Raw genomic sequence first — 17,326 nt, 5'->3', positions numbered from 1 at the left:
AAGCTGTCTTCCAGCATTAACACACATGGCACAGGCTTACAGGCAGTTCTCTCATCCTCCTGCTTCCTTAAGAAAGCCATGTAGTATTCACAGGCATGACTTGGACTGAAAGCATTAAGCAAACCTTTAAGCAGTCTCAAGAGCTGAGTAAGCCTTATGAAGCGTTACCCAGTATCCGAGTCTCTGAGAAAGGAAGCACTGGACAGCAGTAGAAGCATTCAGCTACTGGACATGCGAACATCTGCAATCTGCAAGTTCTGGTTCTGCTGAAAGGTGTCACCAGGCCTGTCAGCACTGGGACGAAAGGAGGTGCAGGACCGGCTGTGGCGAGCGATGGCAGAAGAGGCACACACGTACAGTGTAAATAGGCAGGACAGAGGATACAATCAAATCAGTCCCTGGCCATTCTATAGACTAAATCCATCTCTCTGCAACTTACTTTAGAAAAATCCACAAAACTATTTGGCATAGGTTGGTGGAAAATATTCGAGGGAGCCACTATTCCAGAATCATCTCTCTCCATTGGCTGATGCTGAGAAAACGTGCCCGGGTCCGAGAGCTGCTGATGCATTGGATGATTTCCCATGACAGGCTGAGACCAACCTGACAAGCCTTCTGGAAAGGAGGAAATTGAAAAGGCTTGATGACAATTCATTCAAGACACTCAGGAGTAGAATTCAGCAGCTGCACACACCCAAAAGCTCCCCAAAAACAACACAGAGGCAACTCGTGGCTCTGCTCAGAACAAAAGCAGACCTTCCACAGCCTACAGAAAGCAAGATACCTGGGAATTTTAGGCTAATAACCCCTTACAGACAACACAAATGCTCCAGCCCGACCTGTGGCACCAGTGCCTCTGTCAGACAAGCTGCAGCAGGCAGCCCTGTCTGAGGCTGGCTACACACAAACACTCAGCTCCCACATCCTCTCACGTACCACAGGGAACACAGGAAAAAAGGTTACACTTAGGACAGGGGTAAAACCAGGGAAAGAAGAGAGACTGGCAAAGCCAGGGACGTTTGACCAGGTACATTGGCCACCTGCATGTATATTCATCCCCATCCTCCAGACAAGCATGCAGATAATGGGGAGTAGCAACTGCAAGCTGCAGGTGTCCACAGCAGAACAGCTGAAAACCCAAAGGTCTTCATGCATTGTCTGTCAGCACACACAAGCTTTTCTTGAAAAGAAACACAGCAATGCTGAGACAACCAAATTATGGAGGGCTTCACTGAGAAAAAAAATACAAGTAGTGCAGGACTATTAAACATTTATCTTTAAAGTTTAACAGTGGAAGCATCTCAAATGCTGCAGTTCTCCCTTTCCATGAGAACCTCAGGCTATCACGGAACTGAAGTGTAAAACTTCAGCTGCTTCAAAGTCACTCTTTTGAAACTGGGGCTGCTTGGAACAGAAGCTACCCCGTACTGCTAAAGAGTCATGAGGAGACACACATACATACACATAACTGTAACCTCACAAAATGTTAATGGAATGCAAGCTTGAAACTTGGGCTGAGGCAGCTGTGGGCCAAGAGTCAGACTTGGAAATGCACCCTCCTCACAGACACAAGTTGTTTTACTTTTTAACTTCTTCCATAGGCTTAATACACAATTTCTGAATTGTTCTCAGGGTTTACAAGCATCTGCTGGCAGATAATCTAAGTTGGGTGAGAACACGTGCACGAGGAGAGAAAGGCCCAGCACTTCCACTGATGCACTCTCCCAGCATCTCTGACATCAGTTTTACCTTCAGGACACAATACATGGAAGCTGGTTACAGACTGTGGAATCTCCCCAGCTGTTTCTCCTCCCCAGCTTTCCTGTCAAATGTGGTACTTCTGAAGGGCCCAACAAGTTTCTTCAGGCTGTCCAAGGCTGCCCAACAAACTTACCAGACACGCTGTTCACTCCAAAGGACCAAATGCCGCTGTGACCGACGGGAGCCGTGAAGTTGGTTCCCAGGGGTGTGGGGGTGACGGATCCTCCCTGCCGGATCCTCGCCAGCCTTTCCGTGCCGATGGGAGGGGGCACCTTTCGATCCTGACTGGCATTACCCGTTTTTGGCTGTCCCAAGTTAGAAGGTGCGGAAGCAGCTGAAAGGGGCGAAGATGATCCTGAGGAAACTGATGGAATAGGAGATTCACCTGCTGAAAAGAATATTTCTCTTGCTTAATTATACACAAAGCAAGCAAGCTAGCCAGCACAAGTGCTACCCACTCTATCCCCGGAATGTTATCTCAAAGCAAATGACAGAAAGCCTTTAAAGGCTTTTGTTTTGGTAAGCATTCTTCAAGGCTTTCAGAGAAATTCTGCTCAGAGTGTATTTTAACTCTAAAATCAACATTGTAACACAAATGCTTTCAGCCATCAGAATCATGATATTCTCATGACGTAGCGGTACAGTTAAATAAATTACAAGAAAGAATAAGAAACATGGAAGAGTTTCAGGATGAGGTGAAAACATCAGTCTAAATACCCTAAAGATCTAAACAGCCTGGTTTTGGTATCCACCACTCCCAGCAGAAGAGAAATTGGACAGCTTCCCAAAGCCATGTGTGTAACGTAAGAGCCTGAGTCCCAACAACTTCAGAAGCGTCACTGACTCTTCCTGGGAAATCCAACTTCCTTTGAGCACTCGTTCCAACGTTTTGGTTCTTAAGCTCAGAGTGGCAATGAAGTTGCATGCAGTGACATGAAAAGCCTCTTAAGATTCTGAATCAGACCCGTGTTTTCTGTAAAGCTACTTCCATGTTCTTCCCATTAGGAGAAAAACCCCACTGTTACCTCAGATGATGCTTAAGGATTTTGAACATTTTAAGTAACATGAAATAATTCCAGAACCCCAATTAAAAACCCCAAAGGTAAGTATCACTTCAAACCACATCAAACGTGACATTTTCACCTAGTATTACGCTCATACTAGTTAGAGGAGAATCTTCATCTTGGTGTAATGACCTCCACTCCCCCACAGCTTCATGCCCTCTCCTCTCAGAGCCTACTATGACTGATTTTTTTCCCCAAACGTGCCTTTAGTCACGCTACCAAAATAGTGGCATTATACATGGGGAAAAAAACCCCACAAAAATCATACAGCTTGGGATTTGCAGGCCATCCTCACAGCCGCTAGAAGCATTTGGAAAGCATTTTGTATATCACTTCCCCTCAAGTTACAAATCTACTAACGACAATAGCTATGAATTTATAGTTAACTAAGACAGACCCATGAAGTTCCTACATGAATTTGTTGCGCTTGTCCAAGGATGTGGTGAAAAATGCTGTCTGTTAAAGCTGGGAGTCCCAACAGGCGCTGGCCCTTGAAGGTAAACCCGTGCTCCTTGTATGTTTGCTGAAAAGCCTGTCAAAGGACCTGAAGAAGAAGTTGTAGAGCTGTTGGATGGATCTAGAGAGGGTAAGCCTGAAATAAACATAAATTTGATTAAATATCTCTCTTTGGGAACCTGCTTCAAAGCACCAGAGAGAACTAGTGCTCCAAATATAATTACAGCATCTCATCACCTGTGGGGGTATCTGCACATGGGAAGTTCAGTTAACAGGTGCATGATTCTCCCTTAGAAACCGACAGAAGGCATTTCTGTATGCTCTCCATTTTGGCCTCAAGTTTTAACAGAAACAGCCATCCCTTGGATCACTGAAAGGAAACGATCTTGGCAGGGAGGGCAGCGGAGGAAAGCCGGGAGTGGCAAGGATCTTTGCTTCCAAAAAAGCCACGGAAGTCAGACAGGGACACGAGGCTCTGTGGAAGTCCCAGGAGAACCCAATAGGAGGGAAGCAGCTCACTGCAGGACGCTTTTTGCCACCTACAGGTACATTCATATATAGATGGGTTGGAGCGTGCTGTGTCCAGAGAAACGGGGCTGACTGTGCACAGCACAACAGGCGAGGGGGCTGCTTTCTACAGGAGCACGTGAGAGGAAGGAAGAGAAAGTTCAAAGTCCCACAAAAATAATAGCAAGGGAGAATTATAGTTTTTTTTACTAAGCCGAAGCTTTTCAGTACTTTTCCAAAATGTCCAAGCTCTTATCACACTTTATTACCTGAAAACACAAACGGGCACGGCCATTTGTTCACCTGAGTTTTGGGTTTAGTTTCAAGGGCCTATTAAACAAGACTAGTTTCAAAACCATTTAAACATTTCAAAATGACCACAACCAGGACCAGCTTATATTGCTGCAGAGCAAGGCTGAATGTTGTGCCTACTTACACCACAGCAATCTGCCAACAGCAGTGGTGACAGGCAGTACCTGAGGTCACAGACTAGAGGTTCATCTCTCATGGCTTGGATACCTGCCTGAAAGCCAGGTCTTTCACCCACCCATTATTATCAATGAAAGTCAACCAATTTACTGCTTCCAGAAGCACCAGATCCAATCTGCTTACATTGACAGAAATGACTCATTGGATTTGAAGGAGGTATTTTTCTCGATAGCTCTGTCTCAAAGGTTGAAAGAACCCAAGGAGAAACAAATTGCCATCACCAACAGAACATGGAATACTCAGACAAGGGAACCCACATGGTGAGGACAATCTTCTGGGGTCTGTCACAGCACAAGGTACAAGACTCTGGCCAGGAGGAGGATGCTAATACCTGTGCAGGTTGCCTGTAAATGCAGTCTGGTTGATCTGCATTTGTCTAGCGCTGCACACTGGCCTCCAACACAGGGCCTTGCTGTGAACAGACTGCAGCATCTCCACCTGAGGCCCCTCCCTCTGCATGTACCACGGAGCTACTTGGGACAGTCCATCCACAAAATCAACTCAGAGGTGGTCAAAAGGCCCCGATGGTGACCGATTCCACCACACTTCAACAAGTTTCCATCTGGCTGTCCAAAGACCCCAAGTCTTTGCCCTATACAGAAGAGAGCTGCTGCTGCTGCCTGTGGAGACTGCTGGTCTCCAAAACAGAGAACAAGGCAGGGATTATGACAAAAGTAGCTCTTCTGAAGAAGTGAGAGGCAACCAGCTTTATCTTTTGAAGGCTCGGTAGAATGAATACTTGGCTTTTGAAGTGTGCTGACTACAGCCAAGACCATTTCAGCACTGCTGTGTATTGGCTACCGGTTGAAGGAAGTGTGACAGCCAGAGATGCACAAATTCAACAAAGGAGTTAAGTTTTCAGGTCGTAAAGAACAGTTTTTATCATTATCTTGCCTTCTGTAAAAGTGGATGAAAAAACCTCTGCTCCGTATTAAAAATGGCTTCTACGAATAGTCACTTACAGAACCCTGATTTCAGCAATGAGCTTCCTATTCACATGCTTACCAACAAAATTGGGTTTTGTAATACTGAAACTTTTTGCAGTCCCATACTCTGCAGTTACTTGGGCCAGGAATTCAAACTCTTCATCATGCTCTGACAGTGGAACTGAGCTTTCGGGACTGGTGTATCAATCCCATACAAACCATGCTCAAAATTCAGTTTGGCAAAGCGCCCAGGCACTTCTGCAGAAACTGGTTACTGTAAAGGCTACCTCTACCTTTAGAGAAATAGCCAGAATGCTTGGTCGCTCCAAAAATAAAATGGGAAGCTCAGTCATTTCATGCCACTTCATACTCATGTGCTGCTCCCTAAGCTGACATATTTCTGTGATACCTTTTAATGCCACCTGAGCAAGGTCTCAAATCCCTTTTTAAAATGTAGAGGAAAGAAGCAACAAATAGACTTGTTTTGATCTTGCCCAGTCTCCCCAAACGGTTGGGCTAAGGCTGCCCACAATCTGTAAGCTGCTTGACAAAAGGTCTTAAGACACAAGTGAGACAAAAGGCCATTTCCAGAACAGACCCACAGCCAGTGAGGAGGTCAGTATGGGTATCTACACTTCAAAGGAACTGGTGAACCAGAGAAAACAAGCTGCAACTCAGCTTACCTGTGGACAAGAGAAGCAGAATACCCAAACTCCACCCTGAGGTGACAACTTATTGAGAAAAAGCTGTTTTAGTGCACAGTCCAATGACATTAAATCTGCACCAGATTAGCTTAGAGGTGACCACCAAGAGATGCTGATTTGTGGAAAAATTTGCCACAGCCCAGCTGCATCAGACAGGCACAAAAGACAAAGCCCTGCTCTGTCAGGTGTAGAGCCACAGCTGAGGTCAGAGGATTCGTGTCCACCAAGGGCTGCAGTGGCCGTTCCTACTCCCTCTCATCACACAGGAGGGCACTGAATTGCTAGGCAAGGCCCAGACTGCTCCTTGTCCATCACAGGGCTGGTGGCAGAAGCAGTGATCGGCCCTTCTCCTTTCTCAAAAGTCTCTTGACCACCAAACCCCATGAGAATATCCATGGTAGCTGCCAATTCAACTCTCCTCTGAGGCTGAGCTGAAGAACCGGTGACTGAGATGGGAGGACAGACCACAGTGCCCCAGTTACATGCTCAGGGAAGGCATCAGAGAGGTCTCCAGCCCACGTACCTGCTCCTTTCCTATCACAATTTCGAAAGCCCCCTTCTCTCCAGGCTCTGTAATCACCTCCCACCCCATGACAGAACATTTAGATTCTGAAACAAAGGTATTAAGTAGAATGACATTAAATGAATCAACTAAGGACCTGACTAACCAGTCACCTCCTGCCAGGCAGAATTTTAGTGGTACATCTATCTATTTGCAGTTTTATCTTCACTTTGTAACATCCCAATCCAACTCCAGCTCAGACAAAAGAAATGTGTTCTGTTCAAATACTTTTGTGCTTCAGTTGAGGAGAACTTCACAGTTGTCTCCCCAAAGTCAGACAGATTTAGGCTGCCTTTGAAATATTTACAGGCATTTAAGGATATATAAAGGACTAAGAAATCTTTCACAATAAGAAACAGATGACCTGATCTAGACGAACCTGCTTCTGCAGGAGGGTTGGACTAGATGATCTCTAAAGGTCCCTTCCAACCCCTACCATTCTATGATTCTATGACTTCTGCATAAGGGAACAGCAGAATTTTTTGCTGCTACAGGAAGCCTCACTCAGTCATTTCATATAGGCAGGATCATCAGGAAAATCAGTGATCTGATTGCCATAAGCTTCCTTCCCAGCAGTTGTTCCAGCAACAGCCAACTCCCAGTTTAGAGCACTGCAGAAAAAAGCTGAGCCAATGTAAAGCGCTTCTAGAGTCTGCTCAGGAGGGTCTGGCGCTTTTTTTCTTAGTAGCCTATCTGACAAACAAGGGCTAGTTACTTTACCTTCCGCAGCCTTAGTTACAGCTGGTTCTGCTTACTGTGCTGGGACTGGGCACAGCACAAGAGCTCTAAGCATTCCCTTGCTTTGCAGAGCCACACAGCCCAAATCAAACTACTATAGTCACAGTGAACATCCCAGTGGTTAAAGCTAGTCAGAGACAAATGGTGTGGTATTCAGAAGTCTTGCACATTTGTAAATTGACCAAGAAGAACAGGAATGCTGAAAATCTTCTTTCCTCTCCAACATGTCTCCCAAATGTCCCCTTTTCTGGTCTGAACATCACACTACTTGACTTGTCCCAGTCCAACATGCAAGTCCTGAAGCATTAGCCCAAATATCTAATATACATTGTGGGTGTCAAGACAATTTCAAAGCAAGGCCTTCTACCATAAAGCCATGACAGCAAGAATGAAGGGGAGAACAGGGTGGTACAGCCTAGATCTCAAGGGTCCCTTCCAGACAATTATGCGCAGCCCGTTGGCTGAAACATACAACACTAAGATGATGACAACCCTATAGGAAGAACACAGCAAGGGCAGGGTGCTCACCCTGAGTGTTCCCATTCCCAATACGTGCAGATGAGCTGGAACTACTATACAGCAGAATAAAACATACCATGCAGCAGCACACCAAGTTCCCAAAGCATAACATAAGCTTATCAAAATCCCAGGACTGTATCAAGAGACAAAAAGCACAGAGAGTTTACTCTCCCTTAAGTCTCAGATAAAATACTGAACAACTGCCTGCAGCCACTTCTGCAGCTGGAACCTGTCAACAGCCCCAGTCCCACTGCTTCTGGTTTGGTATCACCCAACAAAATGTTCCACTCCAACTCAAAAGCTAAGACAGATGCTACTCTGAGCTCTACGAACAGGTGGAAGCAGTGCTGCTCTTACAGAGGACACGCGATGCCATCCCTGCCATGTTCTCCCCACCTACACATACAAGAACAGCTGAAGAAGAAAGGAAAATGTTGGAAAAAACAGGCTGTCCTCAATTACATCAGTATTCTCTGTCATTTATAAACTACTTCTCAGCCACTTTGAGATGATCAAAGCGTAATGGTTGGAGGAAAAATTCTGTCCAGTGCACAATCTTAATGACTTACCTACAGGACTAGTTGAAACCCGCTGGGAAGGTGGCCTGAAACCAGGAGCCTTGGAGTTGTCAGGATGCACGTTTTCCACGTGTCCTAGCACTGAGTTATTCAGAAAGGTAGACTGAACAGTGAAAGACGGGTCAGCTGCGGCTCGGGTAGAGAGCGGACAGTCTCCCCATCCTTGGTTAGCTGGCACCTGGTTGCTATCAAAAAGACTACTAAAGTGATTGAACAGCGTTGCTGGCCCGAAAGTAGGAGGCAAGGATTTGTTTGCTGGGTTAATGTGCATCTGAGAACCGTTCATAACGTTCATGGCTGATGAAAGCTGCACTGCAGCAGGTGGACCTTGAGAAGGTGTTAAAGGAACTTGATTCGTAACAAAAATAGACTGAGGATCTTGATGGAGGTTTGCATTTGGTACCACTGAGTAGAAAGAACCTCTGGACTGCATCCTGTGAGTAACTCGAGGTGCTGGTACAGCTACTTGAGGTAAGTTACTGTTGTCCTGATTATCTGCAACAACTGACCTGGGTGACGCTAAGCTTAAAGGAGCCGTTTCTGAGCTGGATGAAAAAGGCATCGACATGGAAGGACTGATCTCTGACATGCTGGTTGGCAGTATCTCCTCTTGGACGTTACTTAGCGGTGCAGGGCTGCTCGACGGGTGCGTCTCGGTGGCTCCTGAGCTGCTGCTGGCTGACAGACTGCAACTACTTGCAACCGAAGCCGGTGTGCCCGTGCTCACAGCGGGCTGCTCTGGTGTCGGCGCCTTCTCCTTTGGTGCCGAGACAGCCGAGAAAGAGTCTGCTTTAAGTGCAGAGTGTTGCGTTTGCGGAGCGTTAGATGGCAGAAACGCTGTGGGCACTTGCCCGTTGTTTGGGGGAGCAGAGGAAGCTGAAGGCAGAGTGCTACAGGTGCTTGTCACAGTTGAGATGGCTGAAGCTGCTGCGCTCGTCTTGGGAACGCAGGCAAACAGCTGCTTTCTGACCGAGGAGGGAGTCCGACTGCTGGTTGCGCAGAGCGGCTGGGTGGAAGCAGCTACGGAAGAGACGGTAATGGGACAACTGGAAGTAGCCAATCCAGGAGACTCCGTCTGCAAAATATTTCCATTCTGACTACCTACACGACTCGAGCTATTATGCTTTGGAGAGCTGTTCGTGCTGCCAGGGTTAACTGGTCTCACTGGGAATGGTCCCCAAGTGTTTGGTGAAGGTGAAAAAGTTCCTCCGAACTGGGCCATAGGTAAGCGAGGGTGTCGGATCTGTTGCATAGTTTGGGCAGCCAGCAAGGCAAAATGAGGGTGAGAATAAGCTAGAGGAAGAGACACTGGAAAAGATGAGCGCACATTCGCTGGGACATTCTTGTTTAATTTGTTAGTAGGCTGGAAGGTAGAGAGTGTCGATGACTGCGATGTGACCAGGGGCGGTGCTCCAAGGGGAAAGGAGTTCTTGTTTGAAGCAGTTGCAGTGCTGACTCCAGATGAAAAGTTTGCATGGATTGATTTGGTACTCGAAGCAGGTGTTCTTATATGAGTTTTAGGAATCAAGTCTTCCAGTTCCTTGGCAGGATCTTGAATAAGGGCATTGATGAGTTGTACCGCGTATCGTGTTGACTCCGTACCACCCCTAGATTAAATACAAACACATGTTTTGTAAAGAAAACCTCACTTTGTGCCACATTCCATAGCCTCAACTTCATATTGATCTGCAAGTCTATTGCATGTGATCTCCAATAAGTTATTTCTTGACTCGTGCCAACGTTAAGGACTATCTTTGTCCTTCTTCATATCCTGGCAGCAGTAATGTCTATTCTAGTACCAAGAAACCAAATACATCCTAATCTTAAAAAGCAAACAAACTTCTCAAAAATGACATTGCGGACTAACTCAAAACTTTCGTTTCTAGATACTGTACCTTATAGTGATCATTCTCTCTCCATTCTTATCTTTTTGCTTATCAACATCAATATGGGCACCAGTGACATCCTGAATTGCTGTGATGTTGCATCCACCTCGCCCCATGATTCTTGATACCACAGAAGCTGGGACAGATAATTTCTTTGACCTGTATCACAAAGATCACAAATCTATGAAATGCATTCAAACTTTAGAGGCATACAAAAGTCCCTTGCTGTCTGACAAGCAGCTGAAGCAATATTCTTACATGGTTTTCTGCTGATTATTTTCCTCACCCTTTATGGCTTCTCTAAAACTCCCCCACTCAAATTACTCCTAATCCTCAGTATCTGACAAGGCCTCTCCAGAAGCCACCACTGTTGTAACACAGATGTATGCGCCTCACACTGCTCACATTTTATCTCATGTACCCTCGAAGTGAGACAAACCCTCAGCTTATCGACCTAGATTTACACAAGTAGTGCTACTTCAAAAATAAAAGCCCACGGCTTAGCTACTTTGATCATTTATAGCAAGGAGAAGGTGGTTTCTAGTGTTTTCCCAGAGATCAGCTCTGTAATACCAGCTGCATTCACAGCCCCTTCAGTGTCCCCTTCTTGCACAGCTGGAGATTTGAAGGGTTGTTGCTGACATCACACAATGGTAAGCGGTAGGCAGCTCAACCGTGCCTGTCTGTGATTGAAGGAGCTGCTGGAAGCCTCTAGGAAGGCAGCACAGATTTGTAGAAGCAGGCTCACCATCAGACCACAACTCTGTAACCCATGTGTTCAGCAAATTAAGTCAATTTAGGATCTTTGGAATTCAGGTGGTACTGGTGGGTCAGTGCAGGTGTTGGCAAATTTCTGAACGCAAGCTGTGCTTCCACCCAGATCCTAGCAGAGGGCTCTCCAAGCCACCACTGTCCCCCTAGACTCTAACAGTGGGCCCTCAAGCTTTCAGGCTTGCCAGTGATGTGCAGATAGTTGAACAACTAGAGGGGATTCAGAGGTGTGTCAGAAGCCGCTGTGCTGTACAGTCACCAGTTGTACAGCCACGCTGTACAGTCACCAGCATCCCTGGAAAAGCTGCCATCTGCACCCAGCTACCCACGTCTTGGAAACTTTTAAGTAACTTGATCCTCAAGATATTGTTTCTCACTTAATAGAACTTAAAGGAAACCCATTTCATTTTAAACATGGATATGGTAAATACATGGAAATTTTTTTTAAAGCATCACTTCATCTTGCCAAGGTGTTTTTTCGTTCCACCTCTCCTGCCAGGACAGCATGCCACAACCCCCCTCATCTCCACAAACTAGGTCCTCAGAGCATGCACCCAGCTGTCTCCCAAGGCTGTTTCATGCTTTGGGCTTTCTTCCACCTTCCAAGCCCAAGGCTCTTCTCTCAAGCTAGATATCCCTGTCACTCCTTCCCTAAACCAGAGCTTCCATTGTCACCTAACTTTCAAGATATGTCCACATTACTGACAGGGTCCCTAACTGTACTTTGATCTGCCTCCACCTTAGCCCATTAGGAATCTCTCACCACCACTCATGGAGGCGTTCCTCCTCCAGGACAGCTCACCCAAATGCCCAGGCCCCCATCACCCATTGTCCTTTCCCTCTTTGCCCACCAAGCTTGATGTTTTTTACCTTGAGTTCCCCAGAACAGTACCTTTTTGCTCCGGAACAGCAACGGCCTCCTCTCTGCATCTGAAATTGCTCAATTGGTGTTGGCTGCAGAGTGTTGCTAGGGGGAGGGTCTTTCAAAACTCTGCCTACTTGCCTGTAAAGGGCAGAAAGGATATTTTCATTGGTTACTTCTTTGATACACACCTCTCCTAGCCAGGGGGTTACTCGGCGAGAGGAGAATTCCGGTTGGGACCAGGAGAGGAAGGCACACAGCTCCCGGGAATGTTTCATACGCATGTAAAGGCACACAATAGCTCTTGGGCAGGACGCGTGCTCCAGGCAGTCAGGATGTGGCAAACACCAGAGCAGAACCCTTTATACATGTATTCTTTATGACACAAAGCCTGATTCCTCGGGGATGAGGAAAGGTGGAGTTTTAGATGCCACCTCTAGAACCCTGCCATCTCCAGCAGAAGAGCAGACAATACCCAAACAAGCAGTTGAGTTGAGCCTCTGAGTCTCACGAGACCCAGGAGGAGTCCAGGGTTGATGGTGGGGTCCGAGGGCAGCCCTGGAAGAGTCATCTGCCTGTTTAATGGTTTCATGCCTGCACGAATCACCATGGGGTGGGCAGTCTGCAGCCACGCATTCAGCAAGCCCATGTCTCAGTGGAGAACTCATTTGTGAACACAACAGAAGGCAGAGATTGAACCAACACTCTAAGGATTCGAGCACTTACCTTTTCAGTAAGTGCCTTTTTAACCTTTACTACAATCAGTCAGTGGCTTCCACTAGTCTGAATGCATTAAATCTGCTGTACAAGTCTATTCTTTGCACACAGCCTAAAGCTCTCTAAAATGAGCATACTTGGGTCCCTATCATAGCAGAACATGAAAGCAGGAGGACTGTAAGTACACCCTGACATCTGACACTTGTGTGTTTGTGTTGTGGTATTTTTTGATGAAGGGAACAAAAAAAGGAAAGCCAAACGATCATTTCTAATTACAAGGAGTAGACACAAAGGTTACAGAAAAGACACTGGGGTGTTAATACCAATAGAATAAAAACCCAGTACATTTTCAAAGGGAAAGTTAGATTTACAGATTTCTCTGTAAAGCAAATTATGTCCTTCTAGCACTCACTGTAAGGTGACAACATCTCCCACAGAATCAACAGACACAGACACAGTCACCGCCCAGAGCCCTAAAGAGATCATCCTCCCCCGCTCTCCCAATATGCATCCTGCCTTTTGTTCATCTGCTGTAGGGGCTTTTCACTGACATCTTCTCTCTCCCTCTTTTACCTCATCCCAGTATCCTTTACTGCACTGAAGTCACAGGTAAAGAAAACCCTCGTGCCAAACAAAATGTCCATGTTGTACTGATGTGAAGTTAATAAAGAGTTACTACAAATTAGGACTGCCATTTGTTTTCACTATACTGCAAGAGTAAGGGAGGATAGATATTTTACAAATTAATTAAAGAATTAAAACAAACTTACTGGAGAATCTGCATTACAGAATAAATTGCAAGACAGAAAACTTCAGTTTGTAAATACAGAATTAACATCTTTACCTTCTAACCACTTCTTTCCAGCCTTCTTCTCTTTTCTGGCCTCTTTTTGGACTAGTCAGATTCAGCTTTACATTTGGAGAAGTCAGAGGCAGGGAAACAGGCTTATAATTAGTCGACAAAGAATTTGAATGACCTTCACCGTCAAGTCTGTGAACAGAAATGTGCCAATTACAAGTAACAGAACAAAGCAACAGCATTACAGGATACATTTATGCAGCTTAAAACTACTGGCATGAATGGGTTTGATTCTTATTTTCTACAAGGAACAACTGTTCGGTTTTACCTTCTAGCCTACATCCTTCCTCCAAAAAGTGGTGTGCTAAACTGAATTAAGTAACAACAGAGGCACAAAGGACATCAGATTGGAATAGTGTATGGTAGGCAGCACACAGCCACTTAGGCACATCCTGATTATGTGTTTATACTGTGCCCTCTTTTTTTAACAGCTTTTTAAGAAGAGTACTTTATTAATAATATCTCTTTCTCACTAAATATGTGTAAGTGTCTGCTTTTCAGTTCTTATTATTACAGATTCCCTGGAAAGTAATTCTACCTCACACACGTCATTTTATGGATGGGTAACTGAGGCAAAATATCCAAGCATACTCATGTGTTTAAGTCCCAGTGACATCAATTTGGAAGCAGGTACCCAAATACCATAAGCTGTACTAAAACCTCTGTAGCAATAGGCTAGCTATACAAACACCACAATGTTTGGGCAAGAAAGAAAAAGAAAAGAGAGGGAACAGGTAATGTCTTGTTAGGGTCATTGATCTTTGTGGAGGTGAAGAAAAGCAGCACTGTGAGCTCACAAGTTCATCTGCAGCACTGAAACACAGGCAGACAGCAGTCTTCACAAGTCATTGATAAACTAGCCTTTTGTGATTTCACCCAGCAAACCCATGTCAGCGCTGAAAATTTTACAGCTATCTTGCATGGCATCACTCCTTCCTCTTTTCTGTATGCAAATCCATTTTATTAATCCATTTAATATCATTCTATGTTCATTGTGCTTTCTGGTGGGCAAACTGTTCGCACTGCACTTTATATAAACTTCAGAGATCTGTCCACATTTAAATTAACCTGAGCACACAGACCATATGAACAGCAATGTTTGGACAATATGCCTTTTAAAACGGCAGCATTTTCTCTCTTTACCTGAGTATGGTCTAGCTCTCCAATAATACGCCTGCCCACAGCATTTGAAAGTTCTGTGGAGAACTTTACTTGTCCTCAGACAACTATGAGATTGTGGCAAAGAGAACAAGAAAATGTATATGAAAGAAAAGAATGAAGTCCATTGTGGAACATCGATTCCTGAGTAGACTTTAAAAGCTTTCTTCTGCTTTGTCCGAAAATGTCTGGGTATGTTTTCAGAAAAGCATTGTTATGAAGCCCAATTTAAACTCCAATTAGAGAGAAGCCTGGTCATTGTCATGTCTATGACTAAAGAGAAGAGGAATTCAGAAAGAATAAATTTAGAAATTATTTTCAGATGAAGTCTGACTAGTCCAAGAGCCGAAGAGCACCTGTCTGACACGAGTCCTGTTTTGGGATTTCTGTACACTGCCTTGTTTCATAGGTGTACTTTACCTAACAGAAGCACTGCTCCTACAAGGAGCTACAAGTAAGCATTTATTTAGTTCTGCTGCCTTTTTTGATCCCATCACCTTTGCATTCATATTGCAGCTGGGTCAGTCTCAGTCAGACAGGTGTCCTGTAGGTCAAACCTGCCTTCACTTAATGCAAGAAAAGGAAAGAAAAAATAAAACTGTGGAGGATCAGACTCATACTCTTTCTATGGAAAAATAAGCAAAGACTACCTCAATTCAGATGGGATCTAAGCTTTTCGATTCAGACCAATGACCTATTCAGAAACTGGTGTTATACAAGTTATTAGCTCACTGTCTGGCAACTGAATGACCTTCAAAACCATTCACACGACCCCTGTACATTCCCTGAGCCCTTTTGACTCTCACCTCTGGCTTGACAAGGGTAAATCAAACTGTCCGTCAACCTGGCAGGTAAAATGCTCAGAGTCGTCAACTTCCTCCCTCCTTAAAACAAAGATTACAACTCACATCAGTTAATTGTGAAACCATAAAACAATCAAAAAGTAATTAAACCACTTCTGTAAAGATTTTATAAGTGGAGCTGGCACCTCCTTTTAAAATTAGCAGCAGATTCACTTTTAAATCTGCTCTAACAAAGTTGACAATGCAACATGGATGCTTAAATAGTGCAGAGGGTAAACTAGCTGCTTTGCTAAAGTAGCATTACAAACTAGCCAGCAACACCAAAAAAAGAGAATCCTATTTTTGTCACTTTAAAGAGGTTGGGTTCAACAAACTTGTTTAATAGCTATGCAAATACAGTAAACTCTGTCTCTCAAGAATCTGTGAACGTAGCAGCTGCTGTAAAGCTACAGAACATTTACGCTGACACAGGCAAAATCCTGTGAAATAAGGTGGAAGCAGTGTGGCAGCCTCACCTCGTTGGTGTTTTTGAAGCCGAGGTGCTTGTTTTCTCCTCCTGAGAGGGGATAAGCAGCGAGGCATACCTCCGCTCCGAGGAGTTGGTGTCCATCGTGAAGTTCAGCTCCTGGCTTTTGCCCCCACTGCTACTTTCACTGTTGCAGTCTGTGCTGTCCAGGTTATCCGAATCGCTGTTCCCACTCGCGCCACCGCCTCTTGGCTCTCCATTTATTTTATTTTTATCTGCTTTTTGCTGTGCTAGAGATATATGCTGATCTGGCAAAATTATTTGCATATTCTGAGGAGTTTCTTTTGTTTTGTTTTTCTTATTTTTCCTGTTTGTGCTGGGGGTAGTCACCACATTAGCTCTCTTCTTCCCAAAAGCATTCGTGAAAGTAGTTGAAGTCGCAGAAATTCCAATTGTAGTCGTAGTAGTTGCACTAGGAGGCTCTATAGGAACTTCTTGCTCCACTGGAAGAAAAAACAGTTGATATACAATCAAAATTCACAAAACAGAGACCAGTTCTCTGACTGAAGACACTACAGCTGAAGCCATGTTCCTTGCTGAACTGTCAAGACTACTTGCATGGCATTCAGCTGTAAATCTTCCAAGAGTGAAAGGCTTTTGGGAATAAGGCAGGGGGAGGCAGCAAACAAAGGAGTTTTTCCAGGAACTCTGATTGCAGAGGGAGGAACTGGGAGAGAAGCTATGCAACAACGAAAATCACAGCATCAGAGAGGCCAGGTTTCAGACAGACTCAGTTAAAAAAAAAAAGGCACCCCCACAACCACATTGTTCATGAACCACTTGTTCTTTACCTTCATCGTCATTTTCTTCATCATCATCATCTTCTTGCAGTTCCAGAGTTTCTTTAGGTTTGTTTTCCTCATCTTCTTCCTGTTTTCTTTTTTGTTCCTCTTTCTTCTTCTTTCTCTTTTCCTTTCTTTTCTCTCTTTTAGCTGCAAGAGCTTGTTTTCTGCTCTCCTCCCTTGACTATGTAGGAGAAAAGGATCCATATATAAGTTGATTTTCCCTGCAGTCTGCTCAACTCCATCTATAGGCTCTCTCTCTTTTGTAACACTAAGTAGAAGTCCAGAAAATGCTTATGGGCCACATCTTACACAATATATAACATACCACGTTATCACTCCATCGAGGCGCATGTCATCTGTGCTGAAGTTCATGCAAGAGAGTTACTATCTAAAGGTAACTATTGCCAAGTCCAAGCTTTACTAAAAATGAGTGGCTGAAGCGGAAGTCAGTTCTAATTTGCCACCTTCAACATATGCTTCACTTTTTGCATATTACAGGAAGGGAAGCACAGTCACAGCATGAAGAACTACTGCCTCAAGAAGCATCGACACGAGACACAGTCTGTAGATTAACCATAGAATCATAGAATGGTGGGGTTGGAAGGGACCTTTAGAGATCATCTGGTCCAATACCCCTGCAGAAGCACATTCACCT

The 17,326-nt window shown here is 44.8% G+C and overlaps 1 protein-coding gene across 11 annotated transcripts in view; it reads right to left on the bottom strand.

Annotated features, from left to right (window-relative positions):
* Nucleotides 1–17,326, bottom strand: part of ANKHD1 (ankyrin repeat and KH domain containing 1) — a 110,366-nt gene that overhangs the window by 4,423 nt on the left and 88,617 nt on the right. For 3 of the 11 annotated variants that reach the window (XM_062003031.1, XM_062003041.1, XM_062003035.1), the window contains 10 exons: nucleotides 16,678–16,852; nucleotides 15,876–16,329; nucleotides 15,364–15,441; nucleotides 13,385–13,531; nucleotides 11,854–11,964; nucleotides 10,200–10,349; nucleotides 8,296–9,911; nucleotides 3,223–3,417; nucleotides 1,895–2,149; nucleotides 440–615 (listed from right to left, as the gene is read on the bottom strand). In XM_062003031.1, coding sequence (XP_061859015.1) covers nucleotides 440–615; nucleotides 1,895–2,149; nucleotides 3,223–3,417; nucleotides 8,296–9,911; nucleotides 10,200–10,349; nucleotides 11,854–11,964; nucleotides 13,385–13,531; nucleotides 15,364–15,441; nucleotides 15,876–16,329; nucleotides 16,678–16,852 — 3,357 coding nt within the window. Of the gene's footprint in view, nucleotides 1–439; nucleotides 616–1,894; nucleotides 2,150–3,222; nucleotides 3,418–3,518; nucleotides 3,916–8,295; nucleotides 9,912–10,199; nucleotides 10,350–11,853; nucleotides 11,965–13,384; nucleotides 13,532–15,363; nucleotides 15,442–15,875; nucleotides 16,330–16,677; nucleotides 16,853–17,326 lie in introns of those variants that run through there. The other 8 variants (XM_062003032.1, XM_062003039.1, XM_062003033.1 and 5 more) reach the window with 6 other exon arrangements.

The sequence above is a fragment of the Colius striatus genome, chromosome 9 (assembly GCF_028858725.1).
Source record: "Colius striatus isolate bColStr4 chromosome 9, bColStr4.1.hap1, whole genome shotgun sequence".
NCBI classification, from domain to species: domain Eukaryota; kingdom Metazoa; phylum Chordata; class Aves; order Coliiformes; family Coliidae; genus Colius; species Colius striatus.
The sequence above is the reverse complement of the archived record's forward strand: the minus strand, read 5'-3'. Positions and strand labels throughout refer to the sequence as shown.